Source organism: Cricetulus griseus, chromosome 4 (genome assembly GCF_003668045.3).
Source record: "Cricetulus griseus strain 17A/GY chromosome 4, alternate assembly CriGri-PICRH-1.0, whole genome shotgun sequence".
NCBI classification, from domain to species: Eukaryota; Metazoa; Chordata; class Mammalia; order Rodentia; family Cricetidae; genus Cricetulus; species Cricetulus griseus.
In genome coordinates this window covers 127,267,168-127,286,466 of record NC_048597.1, presented here as the reverse complement: position 1 = coordinate 127,286,466, position 19,299 = coordinate 127,267,168, and the positions used below count along the sequence as shown (strand labels likewise).

Below are 19,299 nucleotides of genomic sequence, written 5' to 3'. Positions count from 1 at the left end.
CCGGAAGGCCATTACTTCACCTGGGGAGGCGTCGCGTTAGGCGGACGTTCTCTGGAGTGTCTGGGGTCCTGATGGAGTGTTTGAACGTACACTCGCCTTTACTCCGCTCCCGTCTTCCGTCCTGGCAGCCGCTGGAGGCTCCAGCGGCCCGAGTCTTTGCTTCCTCCTCCGGGACACACTGCCCTTTCCAGAGTACTCGGAGCCGTCTGTTAACTCCCAGCGACGCGGCTCCCGCAGGTTCAGGGGCGCGCTACCTTGTGACGTCACCGAGAGGAGAGGCGGGCCCTAGCCTGCGCCCGAAGATGTCCTCTTTTCTGATTGGTCAATGAGGAAATCCGTCAAGGCGCGCTGCTCTTCTAGTGATCGCAGTGCGTGGCGTCCCTGTGGAGTGTGAGGCCGGGGCTCCTTGGGGATTCGCAGCGCGCCCGCCCTTTCCATCTGGGGTTAGGCTTCAGCTCGCCCCAGGCGGGCGGCTGTCGAATCCGGAGGAGAAGCCCCAGGTCGGCGGCCCGCGTCGTGCAGGCGGGAAGATGGCGGCCGCCTCTGTCTCGGCGGCTTCTGAGTCTCAGTTTTCGGTAAGCGGCGGTGTTCGCGTGGGTCCCAGGTGGGCCGGGACGGCGCTCCGGGTCGCCCCGCCTTCCCGGCTATCCCGGACCTGGCGCTAGCAGTGGTTCCGGAGCACGGTCCCTCCGGGAGGCTGCACCCGCGTCCTGGGGAGGGAGCCACAGCCCTGCCCGCCTCCACTCCCACCTTGCATTCGCTGGCCTGGCAGCCGGCGCCGGGCAGCTCTGCTCTGGCCGGGCTGCTGCACTCCCAGGCCTGGGAAAACAAAGCTCTGTCGATCACGTGAGTGTAACGGCCCCGCTCCGATACCTTTGGAGAACAGGTAGGTGTGCAGGTCTGCTGAGTGGCGGCCGCCGGGGCGTCCGAGGCCCCCGAGTGCATTTTCGTCGTTGTCTACAGTGCTTCTCGGTGACTGTTACGCGGCGACCCTTGCAGCCAGAGCCCGCGCCTTCCCGCTTCTTTGCGGATTACTAGGACTCTGGAAATGCTGCACACCGGCGGGTTTAGTAATAAACAGGTAATGGAGAGGTAGAGTTGGGCAAGAGGAACTAGAACAAGTAAGAATTGACTAATGAGGGAAGTCAGAATATCGGGATAATTTCATAACAGATGAGGGAGAGGCCGTTAGATAGTGCAGTCACACTTAAGAATGTCAGTTTCAGCTTTCTGTGGCCACCTGTGCTAACAAGGCCAGACTGTCTCAAGTTTTCAGCACAATGCGTCTAGCAGACAAAGATCCAGGAGTGGAGAAGCAAACAATTGGGAGTTCTTCACGGACCAGATTGATAAAGGGTAAAAGTAAGACTGGCAGAAACAAGTGTCTGGGTGCATAAACTATATAGGAGACAAGATGTAGTTAATCCTTAGTCCTTTTGGTACGCACAACTGAAATCCTAAAGCCTGTTCAATAGGAAAGTATATGTATTTTGTGCACTGCTATTTTCTTTTGGCCCTATTTTTGGAAAATTGGTAGAGAGACAGTATCAAATGTGTGTGTCAGGAAATGAAACAACAGAAACTACATTATGTGGAGGTTTTATGGTAAGAATTCGGGATTGTGCTCTGTTTTGGAAAACCATAGGAGAGTTTTGATTAGAAATATTAACTTGAAGCTCTCACTCCTTTTAGGATCATCACTAGCAAGCTGTTTGGGAGAGCATACTTAAGCGTGAAGAACAGTTAGAATTTCATAGCTATTCAAACTTAAAAAAAAAAAAACAGCAGCAATATCTGCAGTAGTAGGGATTCTAAATGTGTTATAGAGAAAGACCCCTGAGTGATTTGCAGAGAGATTAGATTTGAGTGAATGAAAATGACTCTACACAATGGTTTTGTACAGAGCAGTTTCATAAATGGCAGTGCCAGTTGTTTTGGTATTGTGTGTGAGGAGCAGATTTGGCAACTAAACAAGAATTTGGTTGTAGTGGAGTTAAATTTTAGGTGCCTGATAAGACATCCAAGTAGGTAATCAGTGATGTGAGTTTGGAGTTTTAGATTTAGATCTCAGTTCCATATTTTAACTTGAAAGCTGCTGGCAAATAAAAATTAAGAGGCTTGTAGTAGATGAGATTTCTTTAAAAAAAGAGAATCAATGTAGACATAAAAGGAACCTTAAGAATCAAACTTTGGGAAACTCTAACATTTAATAAAAGCGGGAGGAGCGATCCAGGGAGTTTATGAGGAAGAGACCTAGGAGATTGAAGGGAAATCACTGTTGCTTCCTCCACTGAGTAAAATGCTTAGATAAATGATTTCTGTGATCCGTGCTTCTAGTTTTTTTAGTGTGTACATGAGAATGTGTGTGTGGTGCACATGCCACAGTTTGCTCCTGGAGGTCAGACGACAGCTTTGAAATTGCCTCCTTCCACCTTAGTGGCTTCTGGGGAGCTGGCTTGGGTCATTAACCTTGTTCAGCAAGCAGCTTTATCCACTGGCTAGATTGTGTTTTTTTTAAAAAGTCAGAAATCAGTCTAAGGTTGAGGAGTCTTGGAGTTCAGGAAGAGGTTTTGTTTTTATCCTTTTATGACACTGGGAAAAATGTAGTGGACAGGGGACTGAGAGGTACCAAGAGGGGTTTAATTGTAGGAGGTGAGACTTTGAGAGGGTAAGAGGGTAAGCTGAGACAGACAAGGTTTTTGTTTGCTGCAGTTTTGGCAGATTGAAGAGCTAATTCATGGGTTTTCTATTTAGAACTAGTTGATTATTTGGTTTGGGTTGCTTCTGCTGATTTTGTGAGGGGGAATTCTACAGTAAAATCTCTTAGCTTACTTTGAATGTTAAATGATGGAATTCTAGCAGTTTCTAGCTAGAAACTAAAATCCAATGTTCTCTGTTAATTATATGCAGTGCTAGATCAAGGTTCGGGACAATTCTAATGCTATATAATAACATTGACTATATTTTACATTTTTAAAAATTAAATTAAAACTGTTTTTTAAATTGCCTTCAAAAACCTCATGCCAACTTGCCTTTTTTTTTTTTTTTTTTTTTTTTTTTTTTTTTGCCATTAGACTTCTAAAAGGATAAATGTTACTCCCTGAGCCCATATGTTACAACAGATAGAGCTCTCATTATAGGCAAAAGGCTAAGAAATGGTAGCACTTGTAGTGCACTAGGGCTCTTTTTGAGACTTGTACCTACCGAATTTCCTAAGCTCATTGCCCCCTTATAATTTTCACAGCAACAGTGTGTTTTGTAATTGCTCTTATAAATCCACTCAAGTTTGTATTACGGTAACACAAAAGTACAAATCTTTATTATGTAGTTATTTGGATAATTCTGTTTATTCAGGAAGTGGTTTATTGTTGTGAATACTTATCGTTCCTTTGTACCTACACAGACTACATAATATTTTGGCAATAGTGTTCTTAAGAAAATTGAAAATCCTAATTTGTGTGGCAGTCTGAAAGGGGAACTAGATGTGTGAGAATTCTGAACAGCTGGCAGCCATCCTGTCTTCTTCCTTAGCTCCTAGCATTGTCATTATTTCCCTCTTATTTAAGTGTCCTGAACCAAAAACTCAACTACTACTTATCTAAGTGTCCTCCTACACCACAGACTCACCTACTACTAAACTTCAGTTAACATTCAGAGGTACACTATATTAAATTTGTAACATGTAGAAATTAACACCAAATTTGACAGATTTGTGGCAGATGGTATATGTGGAAAAATAGTTTTACATGAGAATATGTGATAAGACCAAATGTTTTATAGTTGTTTCCCCTTTTTGCTAAGTATAAATTCTTAATATATGAACATGCTTTCTTTTGTTGTTTTTTTGTTTTTATTTTTTGTTTTTCGAGACAGGGTTTCTCTGTGTAGCTTTGGAGCCTATCCTGGCACTCCCTTTGGAGACCAGGCTGGCCTCGAACTCACAGAGATCCTCCTGCCTCTGCCTCCCAAGTGCTGGGATTAAAGGCATGCTACCACCGACGCCCAGCCGAACATGCTTTATTTAGGGAGTTTTGGGTCATTATAAATATTTGGCATATATTTTGTTTATTGGGGATAGAATATAATTCAGCAAATTGCATCTGTTTCTGATCTGAACAAAGATTTAACTTGTGTAAATATTTGTAGTGAGGTTGTGTGAGAAGGATTTTTTTTTTTGCCATGTGGCTTTTCATCTCTTGACAATAATGTTTGGGTTCTTCTGTGAAATCAGTTTTTTTCTGTTGTCTTTTAGAGAAACATACAGTGTTTCTCAGTCATGAGTATTAGCTTTAAATGTTGAAAAGGTAATTTTATTATTTTCTTTTTCAGAACATCCTAACTAAACCATCAAGGTCGAATGGAAGTATGATTCGTCATTCTCCATCTCCATATGTATTATATCCATCTGATAAGCCTTTCCTTAATAGTGATCTACGACGATCCCCAAATAAGCCCACATTTGCCTATCCAGAAAGCAACAGCAGAGGTAAGCAGAGGTAACCAACTGTAACAAAGGAAATGTTATTTGTTTACTGGTTAGTTTAAAATTCTTAGTTTTGACCTCTTTTGTTTTGAAATTAGAACAGCATATATTTTCCCCTTTATTTGTGTGAATTTATAGAGCTTTTTGTATTGATTGCTAAACATTATCCACCGAGTCATGGAAGCTAAAATACTTTGAGTCACTTATTACTAGTCTGTCATTTCCAGAATCAGTCAGGAGCCTAAGTGTTAGGCAGGGGCTGGAGAGATGGCATCAGTAGAGATGCTCTTCAAGAGGACCTAGTGCTTTGAGGACCTTGCACTCTCATGGCAGTTCACAACTGACACCCTCTTCGGGCAACTGGGAATTGGGCATGCATATAGTACACAGATGTACATACAGGCAAAACACCCATACCCATTAAATAAATAAGTATCTTTTTAAAAAGTCAGAGTCATTAGGTTGACAGCACTTACTAGACTTTGAATTACATTTTTGTAAAGAAGACAGACATTATGGGGTGTATTGTGTTTGGGGGTCAGGTCCTGGGGGACTGTGGAAGGAAGTAGGTGAACATGATCAAGGTATATTACATACATATGTGAAAGTGTCAAAAGATAAAACCATTCCAATACTTTTTTTTTTTTTTTTTTTTTTTTAAGCCAGGCTTTTTGACACCTTGTTCCTAGTGCAGTAGTGTGCCAGAGACAGACAGGTCTCTGGGACTCACTGTCCACCCAACATAGCCGAACCAGTGAGCTTCAGTTGTGAAAGACCTTGGTTGAACAAACACTGTATTATCTGAGGAGTAGAAGCCAAGGTTGGCCCCTGACCTTGGCTTATTTATGCATTTGGTGTGCACACAGCAAGAAAGATTTGAGGCATCTGTTGTATGCCTGTTGCTGGGAATACATGAACAAATGTCTGCTTGCGTAGAGAGGTGCCAACAATAGACCAAAGAGATGATTCCATTAAAGACAAATTTGATGAAGCAGTGAGTTTTCTGAGCTTCCTCACATGAACACGGGCAACTTATAGTTGACTAAGGAGGAGTCTCCCCTGAGCTGACAGTTATTAGCAACCTCTGAGGAATCTCTAGGGAGAAGGGCCTTGTATCCTTCCTTCTGAGCTGCTTGGTAGTGTATGAGCCTCCTCATCTTCCAGGAGGGAATGTTTGGACATCTTTTAAGAGGGTCTTCTGTGGATAGCCATAGCTGCTCTGATTTCAGTGCATCACCCAGCATCCTAGTGGTTAACAGCATTTAATAATGTACTTTGGGAGTATCTGCCAGTGCTGTATTGCTGTGAAGAGACACCATGACCACGGAAATGCTTATAAAGGAAAACATTTAACTGGGTCACTTATAGTTTCAGAGGTTTAGTTCATTTAGTTCATAGCAGGGAGTGTGGAGGCAGACATGGTGCTGGAGAAGTATCTTTGAATTCTGTATCTGGATCTGAAGGTAGGAAGAGAGAGACACTGGACCTGGTGTGGGCTTCTGAAACCTCAAAGCCTACCCACCAGTGATACACATATCCTTCAGCAAGGCCACACGTCCTCCAGCAAGTAGTGCTGTTGACCAACCATTCAAATATAAGCCTATGGGGGCATTATTATTCAAACCACACTCCCTGGCCCTTATAAGCTTGTAGCCATATCGTGATGTTGCAAAAATGCTTTTAGTCCAACTTCAAAAGTCCCAATAGTCTCTCAACCCTTTAAAAATTCAAAGTTTAAAGTCTCTTCTGAGACTCATGGAAATCTCTTCATTGTGCCCCTTGTAAAATCAAGATTTAAAAAGCAGGTTATATACTTCCAAAATACAGTGCCACAGAATATATATTACCATTCCAAAAGGGAAGGAAGGGAATAGAGTGAGGAAATACTAGACCAGAGCAAGACTGAAAACCAGCATGGCAAACTCCAACTTCTGCATTTTGTGTGATATCCAAGAGATCTTCAGATTTACAGTTTCTTTCAGCTTTGTTGGCTGTAGCACACTGCTTTCTTTTGGACTGGTTCCACAGCCTGTAGCAGCTTTCCTTGCCAGGTGTCCCATGACTCTGGCATCTCCAGCATCTTGGAGAGTCCAACACAATCTAGGTTTCACCTTCACATTTTCACATAATGCTTTCCTTTATAAGAGTTGCTATGTTCAGGCACACCCCTGACACATGCCTGGCCTTAGTAGCTTTCTTTAGCCTCAGAGGGGGGCCATTCTTACTCAAAGCACCACAGGATGGTTGTGAATTTATGTATGATAAGCCAAGGTGTTTTGGTTGTTTGTTTTTTTAAACCCCAGTGGTGGGTTTTTATAGTTTTTACTTAGTAACTAGTAGAACCTTTTAAAGAATTTGAAACAAAGCCTTGGGATGACTTTTTAATTAGAAGATTATGCTTTGTTTTCTAAGAGTGATCTCTCACTTGACTAGTGTCTGTCTTCTAAAATTTTCTTTTCAGACCTGGGCTCTATGGCTCACACCTGTAACCTAACTCTTGAATGACCATTTTGCGGTACACAATGAGAATCTGTCAGAAAGTTTTTTGGTGAGCTTCTATGTACATTACTTAAGGTGTGCATTTTCTACTTTGCAGCCATATTTTCTGCTCTTAAGAATCTTCAAGAGAAGATTCGACGCTTGGAACTGGAAAGGATTCAGGCAGAAGAAAGTGTGAAAACCTTGTCTAGGGAAACAATTGAATATAAGAAAGTATTGGATGAACAGATACAAGAGAGAGAGAATTCAAAGAATGAAGAATCAAAACACAATCAAGGTTTGTTGAAGAAGGAAAGTAGGATCTATCCAAATATTGTGAAATTATTTTAGATTTCACGTTGGTATGTTGTGATGGTGACTCTAAGCATTACATAATTACATCACAATCAGATGTATTGTGAGGAGCAAGTGACATCATGCATAGTGCTTATTGATAGTGTGGCATATGTGACTTAGCATAAGAAGAACATAAGTCATCCAGAGAGGTTTCCAGACTACTGGGAGGACTGGCGGTTTTGGAGGGCAGCTGTTTTGTTTTGCAGTACTCAGGCATACTGAGCAAGCACTCTACAACAAACCTTACCTCTAGCTCTATGATTAGCTAGCTCTATGTATGTACTACTGTAAAGTCCACTTCCTATTTACAAGCTGTTGGGACAATCCTCTGGGTTAGCTGATTACTACTTTTTTTGTGTGTGTTCATTTTAGAACTGACATCTCAGTTGTTAGCTGCAGAAAATAAATGTAATCTGTTAGAAAAACAATTGGAATACATGCGAAATATGATAAAGCACGCAGAAATGGAGAGGACATCTGTCTTAGAAAAGCAGGTATGGTGCCTTCCAGATGAAATGAAGAATGGTGACAGATGATTAGCAGACCTCTTTTTAGAGAGGCTGATGGGCTGATGGCACTGCTGTTAAAGCTCCATGCTGGAATTGATTTGGCTTAGTGTAGTAGATGGTAGTTTGATTGGCTCTGTTTACTATGTAGGATTCTTGTACTTGGTAGACTTGTGCTTAAATCTAAAAAATAGTCATGTTAATGTTTTGGAGTCTGCATTATCAAATGTGTAAATAACCATATGTACCCCCGACCCACTAAGCTTTGTAAAATTCCTTGCAGTTAAAAAAAAAAAACAAAACCTTATAATTAATTTGCTTATTGAAACAGGGTCTCTCTGAGCCTAGGCTGGTTTATTATTTTATCCAGGCATGACATGGCCCTTTTCATCTCCCTGACCTCATCTCCAAAGTGCTGAGTTTATAGGCACATACCACTACACTTGGTGTATGTGATACTGTGGATTGCATCTGAGGCTTTCTCTGGTGCTAGGTTTTTGTTAATGTGCCCTGCTACTATCTTGCTAAACTTTATAAACAAAATGCTTTTCTCCTGTTGCAACTTTGTACTTAAGTAACTTACACATTTGTAGAGGAAATACAACATCAGTGTCCAGTATACTTTTTATTCATCCTTTTCATATGTACACTTTAACTTTATTATGCAAAATATGATTTTTTTATATGCTTAAATGCTAGATAATCTACGGTTGTAAAAGAGAAATACTATTTTCTAGTCCATGTCAATTCTTGATCCTAATTTAAGGCTTAAGCAGTTATACAGCAGTGTTGGGAAAGATGTGCCAGTGAGCCAGTGATTAATCACAGTTTACATGTCTTCACTGTGTTATTGCGTGGATTGTTTCATTATTCAAAGTTCTCTTGTATAATTCCCCACTGTCATGGACATTTGAAGAAATGGCAATGGCATATTCAGATACTTAGTGTTGGGCTTTTCCAAACATATCCAATTAGTCTATTTTGCCCATTTTTTTCTGATTTGTTTATTCTGAGACTGTTATCCTTAAGTATATGGGCAGTCTTTCCAAATCATCCTAAGTTTGAAGGAAAAAAAGAACATGTATTCAAAAGGAAATAAATGCATTCAAGTTCTTATAGTTATTAAGAGATTAATAAATGGGACCAGACTGACTGGAAATATTTGTCGCTTGTGTCTAGTAAATCTTCTATCCTAGGTTATAAAGGTATATGCCCTTATGTAAAACCTTATACTTGATAAAATACTATACTGAGAATAATATTCCAATCCTGCTGAGATGGCTTAGTGAATAAAGGCACTTTCTTTGAGGCCTGAAAGATCAAGTTTGATCCCTGGGATCCACATATCAAAAAGAGGAAACCAGCTCTTAAAAGATGTCCTCTGCTATCAAAAGGCACGCTATGCATACACATACAAAATGAGACAGACAGATGATTGGTACCCTGAGATCTTCTCTTAGTGTTCCATTCCTAGAATTCCTTTCCATATCCCGCAGAGGGTCTGTAGGAGGACAGGCAAATTACACATAGTATTATGTTGGGTGTGTGCTGTTTTCAACTTTTTAATCATCAAATTATATTGCATTTTGATGCTATTTCTCAGGTTTCACTAGAAAAAGAACGGCAACATGATCAAAACCATGTTCAGAGCCAGCTGGAAAAACTGGATCTTCTTGAACAGGAATACAGCAAACTCACTACGATGCAGGTCCTTGCAGAAGTTAGTGAACATGACTTTTTTACTTACTGATGTAGTGTGCTGTGGTTGTCACTATTTTTTCATAAACATGGATATTTATAATGTAATGGTCTTACACATAGACTTTAAGAAGAAAATAATTTGAAATGGAATGTTGACATTTTGCAGTCTTGGTGGCTGGACATAAGGTAGTTCTTTTTGAAAACAGTGAAAGCCAAAATGGTTTTGATACTTAAAACTTGCATCATATAAATTTTTTCTGAACTAATTTTACTTTTAATTGTGTTTTACTTGAGAGTTATTTAATACTACTGAGTGAAGATCTAGATTTGTATTTGTTATTTTAACCTTTATACAAAGCTGTGTTCTTTGGCCATGGGATTTTTCCCCCATACTCTGGCCACTTAAATCATATCTACATCACTAATTACTATTAGTTGATTTGGAGTATCATGGATATTATCAAGGCCCAAACCATTACTAGAGTGAACTAACATGCTTATTTTGACTATCCTTAAAACTCTACAAGTAGATACTTTTAACCATTATCTGCTCTGATACTCTTATTACTAGAAAAAGATGCAAGAGTTGGAGTCTAAACTTCATGAAGAAGAGCAGGAAAGGAAGCGTATGCAGGCACAAGCAGCAGAGGTAAGTGGAATGGTGAACAGTTAAATAAGTGTTTCAGTGGTGAACTGTTACATATGAGCACACCAGATCTACATGTAGACCTCAAGAGATAGCTTAGTATTGGAAATTAGGAATGTAACTTTGCAAAGTAAAATTTGAGCAGTTCTTTGGATGTTTCAAATTATGAAGTCTGGATTAGTATTTTTAAAACCCATGAGGTTGGAGCTGGAGAGATGGTACAGAGATCAGAGCATGTGATTGTCCTTGCAGTGGACCTGACTGCTTCTCAGCAACCCACATGGTGGCCTACAACCATCTGTAACTCCAATTCCAGAGTCTGACAGTATTCTAATCCTTGGGCCCAGGCACATGCACGTACATAAATGCAGGCAGTTTTGTAATACATAAATCCATGCACATAAAATAAAAACCTGTGAGGTAAAAACATGTCCAACACAGAAGTCTTAGACTCTGTAAGATAAAGTTATTTTGTATTTTAACAAGACACACTTTTCTCTATGGTTATTTGCTCAGATATTTCCTAGTCTCTCTTTTCTATCCTCTTTAAGATTATGCTTATGTTTGTAGCTTTTATCATAGTAACCCAAAGGTCCTGATCTGAGAAGTTTGCAATTAAGCAATTAAGCCTATGGCATCTGTCTAGTGTCCTGCATTCTCACAGCTTCCGATGCAAATACTACAGTCTCTTTCTTTTATTGCTTCTTTGAGTCACTGATTGTATATGCCTATTTCTTATTAAACCTGATATGATTTATAGATTTACTTTTCTCTGTGTGCTTACTGAGTTAAATGGTCACTTAACCATTTTTGATCTTTAGTGAATTTGTTGTGACTTTAGGGAAAACTATTTTAAGATGTCTCTATTCCTTACATGTAACATTGCAAAAGTATGAGGTTTTCTTTATTAAATTATAGTCTATAGTCCTTATATGCTAAATAGAAAGTTTCACAAATTCATTGATTGATGAATTCTTACCAAGTTCTGATGATGAACGCTATGGTAGTGGAAGGCAGGTGGTGAATAATGATATTTCTCTATCTTGCTGTTCTGAACAGAGTATTTAGCCATCCAGATCCTGGATTTTATAGTGCTAGGGAAATCAAACAAGAAGTGATCAAAAGTAGCCCTTAAGTAGTTCATTTGTTACTGTTGACACTTGTTGACAGTGTAAGTATTCCAGAAGGATAATACCCTGTGGAATTATGTCTAGTGTGTCGTGCTTCTGAGGATGGAGAGTTTAGCATTCTACTGCCAGGGACTATGCTGTCCTAAGAGTGCATGAGATAATGAAGGGATGTTTTTAGTGTTCCTTGCATTTCATTCATTACTGTGCTGTTTCTGAAAACTCAGTCATGATTTCTGGGAAACTTCCCTCATTGTGAATTTTTAAACTCTTTGGGGGGAGGAAGCTGGTCATTAGAATTTTTACCAAACTCCAGACTATTTTTGATGTATAGAAAGATAACCACTTTCACAGATTTTTGGAGAGTGGGGCTGTTGAAAAATAGTTTAGAGAAAATTGCAGCTTCCGCCTCTGCCCCCCCCCAAGATTTATTTTTATTTATATTGTGTTTTGCTTACTTGTCTGTATAGAGCACAGTCAGTTTAGAGCTACATGCATTCCATTTCATTCCTGAAGTAGAATCTGCAGAGTAACTACCAGTAGTAGAACAGTGCTTCCAAGCAAGACATGATCAACTATAGATCAGCAGTTCACATAAATGAGAGACTGAAGACATACTGTATAGTCATGCCATTGCTTTCAGTGAGATGACTACCATTGTAGTTATAGACTTATTTATATGGCACCTCAAATGTGGATTGTAACTTTTCTCTTAGATCATTAACTCTGTTTTTTTTTTTTTTTTTTTTTTTTTTTTTTTTTTTTTTTTTTTTTCTAGTTGCAGACTGGTCTAGAAGCAAATAGACTTATTTTTGAAGATAAGACAACTTCTTCGTATGTTGCAACCAACACTAGAAAAATTAAAAAAAAAAAGTCAAAACCACCAGAAAAGGTATGAAAATTGAACTAGTTAGTCTTACCAATTTTGTGTAATAATTTGTGTAAACAACACTCAAGCCATGTGGTATTAGGATCTTGGGAGAGTGAGTCTTTCATTCTTAGTTTCTGTACTAAAACCTGAAGATAAATAAATTTTACTTTTGAATACTTAACCCTGGTAGTGAGGGCCCATATGAAAGCATTGGGAATTACCAAAGAACATACAACTGGGAATATTCAGCTGTGTTCACTACCTTTGACTCTTAAAATGCTTCTTGAATACTGTTCCTCTACTTAACTCTTGATAACTGTTTTGTTAGTACTCTGCCTTCCAAGCAATATTATGAGTCCCAATATAAACAAGTGTTATGGTTTAAATGTGAAATGGCCCCCATTAAGTCACTAGAAAGCAAGCCTTGAGATTCTGAGCCTGGCCCACTTCCTGTCCTCTGTCTCTGCTTTCTACTGTTTGGTACAGTCTAATGAAAATCCACCCAACCCAGACTACTGTTGCCATGTGTTTTCCATGATGAGTTGTATCTTATCAAACTGTGGGCCAAGTAAATCCCTTCTTAAATAGCTTCTTGAAGCCTTGTTGCTATTTGGTCACAGTAGCAAAAAGGGACCGGTGTAGCTAATTATCCAATCAGTAGTTTCACGGTGAGCTGGAATCTTGGGTTAGTTCACCAAATTAAATGAAATGGCTTTTTTTTTCTCCTTCTAGAAAGGTCCTAGGAACTATTTTGGTGCACAGCCACATTACAGATTGTGCTTAGGCGATATGCCCTTTGTTGCTGGAAAGGTGAGTTATAGCTATTGATACTTATTTTTAAATTACTTCAATGTCTTTTTTTTTTTCTTTTATGTATATGGGTGTTTTGCCAACCTATATGTCTGTGTACCATCTGTTTAATGTCCACAGAGGCCAGTAGAGGGTATGGGATCCCCTAGGACTAGTGCTCTAGATGATAGTCAGCTGCCATGTGGGTGTTGGAAATTGAACCTGGAATTCCAATGGAAGATCAGCCTGTGTTCTTAACTGCTGAGCCATCTCCAGCCTGTTTCAGTCTTTAGAACACATTTTAGGGGTTATAAGCAGAATTTGAACTTTAAAAAAAAAAAATCCTTCTGCCTCATCACTTCTGGGATTATAGGTATGAACCACCATACCTGGCTCTAGGAAAACCTTTTAGAAGGCACAGCCTACTATTTATAAAATCAACTCAAGGAACAAGTTTTCTCCTGACTTTGTATAAGCCTCTATAAGTATGGTTGTGAAGTTATTTTTTGTTATATTTTGATTAGTGTGTTTATTAAAAACATTGTTTTCATTGTGAAAAAATGAGGGGGCACCAATGCATGTGGAGAGGTCAAGGTACAACTTGAAGGGAGTTCTCTCTTTCTACAATGGGTTCTAGAGATAGAACTCGGGTCATCAGGCTTATACAGCAAGAGTGCTTTTACATACTGAGTCATCACGCTGTCCCTAAATAGGATTTTTAAATTTGTAGTGAGACATTTACCCTTGTCCACCTGACAGTCTTCATTCTTTGTCCTGTCTGTAGTCTCATCATACCCATGTTGTTGTCTTTGGTAATTCTCATTGAAGCCTTTACTCACAAAGGACAGTACTCAGCTTTTCAGTGTGAACTCCTTTTGAAGTTCTTTTATATATTCCTTATAAAATGTTATTCTAAAAGTTTTAAGAAAATACAGTTGCTTAAAGCAATTGAGTTTCATTCTACAGATTTTGAATAACCAGTTTTAAAAGTACTTACTGCTATAGAGCCATGCTTACATATATAATAAAAATGAGTCACTGGAAAAGTAAGACTTAAAAGCCCAAATCTTTCATTACTAGACTCAACTGACATAAAATTACATTATGAATCAGAAAAGTAACAGTAACAAAAATTTTCAAAACTTGCTCATTGCATATTAAAGTATACACACTGGCCATTATGTGTGTTTAAGTTACTGGCAAGTAATGATTATTCTGATTGTCATTCATCACCTTTGCATTCCTAGGATTATCCCACTCAGGTTTGGTGTATAATTCTTTTTCCAGTGTGACAAACTAAAGTTCATGCAAACTCATTTGTAAGAAATGAACACATTGAGTCTTAGGTTCTTCCCACAAGTCTGCATTTTAAGCAAGTTTTCTGCTGAGCTTATGGAGCTCAACAAGCCCAGCCAACTATTGAGATTGTTATTTCCCATTGAAAACAAGAAGCTTGAGACGGGTATCAGGCTTTATTCTTCTGTTTATGATGTGGCAGATACACTTCAGTGTTTCCTATTACTCAAGCATTGTGCAGATATTTACAAAAACTGGTAATTACATCACGATTCATAGCAGTAGCAAAATTATAAAGTAGCAATCAAATAATTTTATTATTATATGAAAGGGTTGCAGCATTAGGATGGTTGAGAACCACTGTTCTAGGACCTAGAAGATCAAGTGAGTAGGTAAAAGACATGCAGACACGTAGAATATGTTGTGATAAACAAAGACAGACAGATGTAAAAATTGTCAGTGTGCTGAGAAGTGGAGTAGTTAATTTCGCAGGCTTTTAGAAATGGTATATTTGGACTAGTCTTTAAGGTAGGGTAAGAAAGTTGCTTCACCAAAGAAATGTCACCTGCAAATAAAATTTGCTCACATGATTAAGAGACTGTAGAGGTTAAGCAGAAGTGTGGTTGTGTTCTACACTTATAGGGGCACAACACTGGATTTCAGGTAGAATAATTGTAGGACTGGAGCTAAGAACACAAGGATGAGGCAGGAAGGCCAGTTGGCTATTTTGTTTTTAGTGGTGTTGGTCTGTTTGGTTTTAGATGAGGTCTTGAACCCCACTGTAGCAGAGGATGAACAGTTTTTGGTCTTCTCTTGCCTCTACCTCCCAAGTGCTGGAATTACAGATGTGCACCAACACATCCACGTTTATATGATGTTAGACTAAGTATATGACACAGGGTGGATGAGTGGTTGCTGGTTTGGAGATTTTACAGGTGGTTTACTATGCCCAGGTTAAAAACTAGAAAACGGGAATAGAGGATATTGCTTGTTTAACTTTTCTCTTTAGTCCACCAGTCCCAGCCATGCCGTGGTAGCCAACGTTCAACATGTCTTGCATCTGATGAAGCACCACAGTAAAGCTTTGTGCAATGATCGAGTTGTTAACAGTGTCCCCTTGGCAAAGCAAGCCTGTTCACGAGGTTGCAGGAGTAGTAAGAAGTCAGTGACACCTCCCTCTGGCAGTGTCAGTGAAGAACTGTCGGATGTCTTAGAGACTCTGCAGGATGAATTTGGGCAAATGAGCTTGTGAGTTTTGAGTTTTTGAATTTAAAATTGCATTTGGTTCTAAAATCTCATTTTTTAGCTGCCTTATTAATCCTGATTTTGTTAACAGATGTTGAGCAATAATCCCTACACAGGTTCGGAGTTAAATAAATGTAAATGTCATGTCTAAGACCTCCTTTTCTAATTTTGTTAGATGTCTAATATCATGCAAAAGGTTAAAAGTATTGTGGATTAGCTAAATGTAACTGGTAAGTTAGGACAGTGCTTGAAAACCAGTGTCATCCAGTAGAATTTATTCATATGTAGTGTTCATGGAGGGAGCAAAAAGTAGATAAACGTATGTTAACCTATGTAGTGATATCTTGCTTGTACAAATAAAATCTGTCTGAAGGTCAGAAAATGAAGCTTGCCACTAGCTAACCATAGAGGTATGTACAGACAGACATGAAGGTGAGATAGCTGGGCAGAAACAGGATATAAGCAGGGAGAAACAGAAACTCGTTCTCATGTCTGTGGAGACACTAAAGAGGTAAGGTGTGCTGTGGCTTGCTCCTTCTCTCTGGTCTCTCAGCATTGTCCTCTATATCTGACTCCTGGTTATTACTTTAGACCAATTAAAAACTCCATTTACAAGCCTACAACCCTGGAAGAACACAAACTTGTCTGGAATTAAGAATACTTGCATATACCTTCATTTTGTATTGACTTTTCATGTATGTATATATCACATGTGCAGATGCCCAAGGAGGTCAGGAGACACCAGAGATCCTGGAGCTGGGTCATTGGTGGTTGTGAGCCACCTATATGATGTGGTTGCTGGAACTGAACTCAGGTTCCGTGGAAGCAGCAGCACTTCTTTTAAAAAGCAAAATGGGTCTCAAAATGGGTCTCATATATATATTATTTATCAATATTAATAAATTCCCATGCTGAGATTTAAAGAATATAATTGTTAAACATGGGAAACTTAAGGAAGTTCCACTTGTGTTTTGTGTGTAGTGATCACCAGCAGCTTGCTAAACTCATACAGGAGTCACCAACTGTGGAACTGAAAGACAACTTGGAGTGTGAATTGGAGGCATTAGTGGGAAGAATGGAAGCAAAGGCCAACCAGATAACTAAAGTGCGGAAATACCAAGCACAGGTAACTCCTTCCCTTCGCTTGTTTGTGATGATTAACTTTCTCCCTTCATATATATTAATTGATGATGCTAAGGTGTGTTTACTTGTCTAGGTTGTTCCTGAGGATTTTTTTTTCTTTTTTATTAACAGTCAGTCTGTGTTACATGGTTTAAAGAAGTATTAATTTTTACTTAGGTTTCATATATGTTTTTACTGAATATATTTAATATCCTTAGCCTTATGAATAAAAAACTTCTGGACAAATTTAAGTGGTTGAGTTTGACCAAATTAAATTGTGTAAAATACACCTAGAGTTTTTCAGTTGTCAACTAGTAAGTCAGATTAAATATGTGAAAAAGTAGTTTGTTTGCTTATACCAAACCTACTACTTCAGCTTTGCCCACTTCTCCCCAAACTCCAGTTACTGTCAGCCCAGGAACTGGACTCCCCTTTTGTTCTGGTTCTGTTTCATAGTAATCTCAAATACATGGGCTGTTTCTCTAGATGAAAGTTCCGAGTAGATTTATTTAATGTGGGTACACCTTTTATTTTAGTCTATGTGTTTTTACATACTTAAGCACTGAATACTAAATGATTTATGATTTCTGCAGATTTATGTGCTTTAAAAAACACCTAGAATGTATCATTTGAGTGTTAGAAGATTAATTATTGGTATACTCAGGAGGTTGAGGCAGGAGGATCAAGAATTTAAGACTGTATATAGGAAGACCCTGTGTCAAAAACAAAGTACTTGAGCTAAAAGAAAATATTTTTTATTGAATTCTATTTTTTTCCCTGCCTTGATTATTTGGATAGCTGGAGAAACAAAACATAGATAAGCAGAAGAAGGAATTAAAACCTAACAAAAAGACTCTTGATGAAGAAGGAAACAGCAGCAATCGGTCACCTGGAGTCACAAGGACCACAAGTAAGAAGGATTTTGCCAAACAGAGACCTGGAGAAAAAAGCAGGAAAAATCTTCAGTTATTGAAGGACATGCAAACCATACAGAATTCACTGCAAAGCAGTAATCTGTGTTGGGATTACTGACACCAGATCATAAACGATATACCTTATTGGACAATAACAATAAGACTTTCCAGGTTTCATGCTTGCTAATGTTGCCATTACTAGCAGGTGTCCAGGGGCCCAAGCTTCATTACAGTCTCTTGTGTCATGCAGCACAACTACGTGGAAATGGAGTTTTACACCATGAGAGGCTTGTACTGTTTGAATTTGCTATACTCATATACTGCACTTTGTAAACAAATGACCAGGTTTTTACTTGTGGGTGTTTTTTTAAAGTAGGACTATATGTAAATTGGGTTTGAAAATTCAGAATGAGGCTGTCCCCGTAGTCAGTGCTTGAAAAGTCTCATTTTTAAATCTTCCCCAGGCATGAAGTGACCTCTACTTTCCCCTCTCCAGATGACCATTAAATGTACTGTTTTCAACTACTGATAGAGGATTTCTGTATTTAAATATTTATATATTTAAGAGGACTTTGTTTTGTTCTGGTTTTTGGTTATTTCAGATGTTGATAAGCATTAAGTCACTCTTAAAGACCCAAACATTTTAAGTTATCCATGAAATATCTAACAACATCTTCATAAAACTAAAGACAGTTGTTAATGAAATCAATGAACTTTTGAAATAAAGAATTAGGAGAAGGGGGGAAGGTTGTGAAATGTACACATCTGCAATTTTTTGTAATCATGTTACTCAATTAAGCACTGGTTTTTAATCTTGAACCCCATGCTTTTAGCATACAGAATAAGGGTAGTGTGTGTGTTGAGCACAGACAACTATCATTATGTCAATGTAAATTATAATTTTGAATAGATTGACATGTTAAACTTTATAAATTTGGTACTGAAATCAATAAAGCAATTTTAAAACTTATTCTATTAGCCAGCTAACAAAGGCTTTATTTGTTGCACAATCTCAAGAGTGCATATTAGTATCCTGATTGAGAGAGTCTTCAGTGCATGTTTATCATTCTCCTGCTTTTCAAGATCTAAGCTCAGTGTGCCTGGTTGAGTGATTCAGATAGGCTGATGAACATGCCAGCCATATACTAAAGGAATTGAGGTGGAGGTTATGGATTATAGCTTACTAGCATGAACTGATCATGCTACAATTTTCTAGTTAAGGATTCTCAGAGTTCTTACAGATTTGAGATTTATAAACCTCCTGAAATTGTATATAAACTTTACTTGTGTGTGCAATTTTCTGACAAGCAGGTTTGCAGCAACAATGAATTGACAGCAGTGAGTCCATAGACCCCAGGAAGGTGAGAAACTGCTCTGATGACATGGTAAATATTATATTTCGACCACCAGTTCAACTAACTACACTTGTGTTAACTTGTTTGAATATTAGAACATTAAACTCTATAACTGTCATTTGAGTGGCAATGGCTCCAACTCCTAATTAGATAGTAATTGAAAGATGCTCAATCTTACCTATCTCTAGCTGGATCCTAGGGCTTTGGGTTTTGATTCTCCTTCAGTTTCTTGTTCGCTTGCTCCTTTATACTTTGTACAAGATGTCAACGTGGATCCTATGCTGAATAAGAAAGGAGTGCCAGGAATGCAGTTGGATTCCACATGAAGTGCTTTTAGTGTGTACACACCACACTGAAATTTCTTGGAGGTCATAGAAGACCATCAGAAGGTTTTGAAGGGAAACATGAT

At 38.7% G+C, this 19,299-nt stretch overlaps 1 protein-coding gene across 3 annotated transcripts; it reads left to right on the top strand.

Moving 5' to 3' along the window:
* Window positions 1-66: 66 nt before the first annotated feature.
* Cep57 (centrosomal protein 57) lies at window positions 67-19,008 on the top strand. Of its 3 annotated transcripts, none has more exons than XM_027415139.2 (11): window positions 68-575; window positions 4,330-4,486; window positions 7,080-7,259; window positions 7,691-7,812; window positions 9,428-9,544; window positions 10,097-10,174; window positions 12,077-12,190; window positions 12,902-12,979; window positions 15,264-15,502; window positions 16,481-16,625; window positions 17,420-18,505. In XM_027415139.2, exons 1-11 carry the CDS (start codon window positions 531-533, stop codon window positions 17,651-17,653), a joined length of 1,509 nt encoding a protein of 502 aa, XP_027270940.1. In that variant the 5' UTR covers window positions 68-530; the 3' UTR covers window positions 17,654-18,505. The 3 variants fall into 3 exon arrangements, with proteins under 3 accessions (XP_035299344.1, XP_027270940.1, XP_035299343.1); XM_035443452.1 differs by lacking the exon at window positions 68-575 and adding an exon at window positions 939-1,081 and having other exon boundaries at window positions 17,420-19,008; XM_035443453.1 differs by lacking the exon at window positions 12,902-12,979 and having other exon boundaries at window positions 67-575.
* The last annotated feature ends 291 nt before the right edge of the window (window positions 19,009-19,299 follow it).

Excerpts from the sequence above, each read along its gene's own strand:
- Cep57 (XM_027415139.2), top strand. The coding sequence starts at position 531 with ATGGCGGCCGCCTCTGTCTCGGCGGCTTCTGAGTCTCAGTTTTCG. Across the intron at positions 9,545-10,096 it reads CGATGCAGGTCCTTGCAGAA|AAAAAGATGCAAGAGTTGGA; the intron begins GTTAGTGAACAT and ends TCTTATTACTAG. Across the intron at positions 12,980-15,263 it reads TGCCCTTTGTTGCTGGAAAG|TCCACCAGTCCCAGCCATGC; the intron begins GTGAGTTATAGC and ends TTTTCTCTTTAG.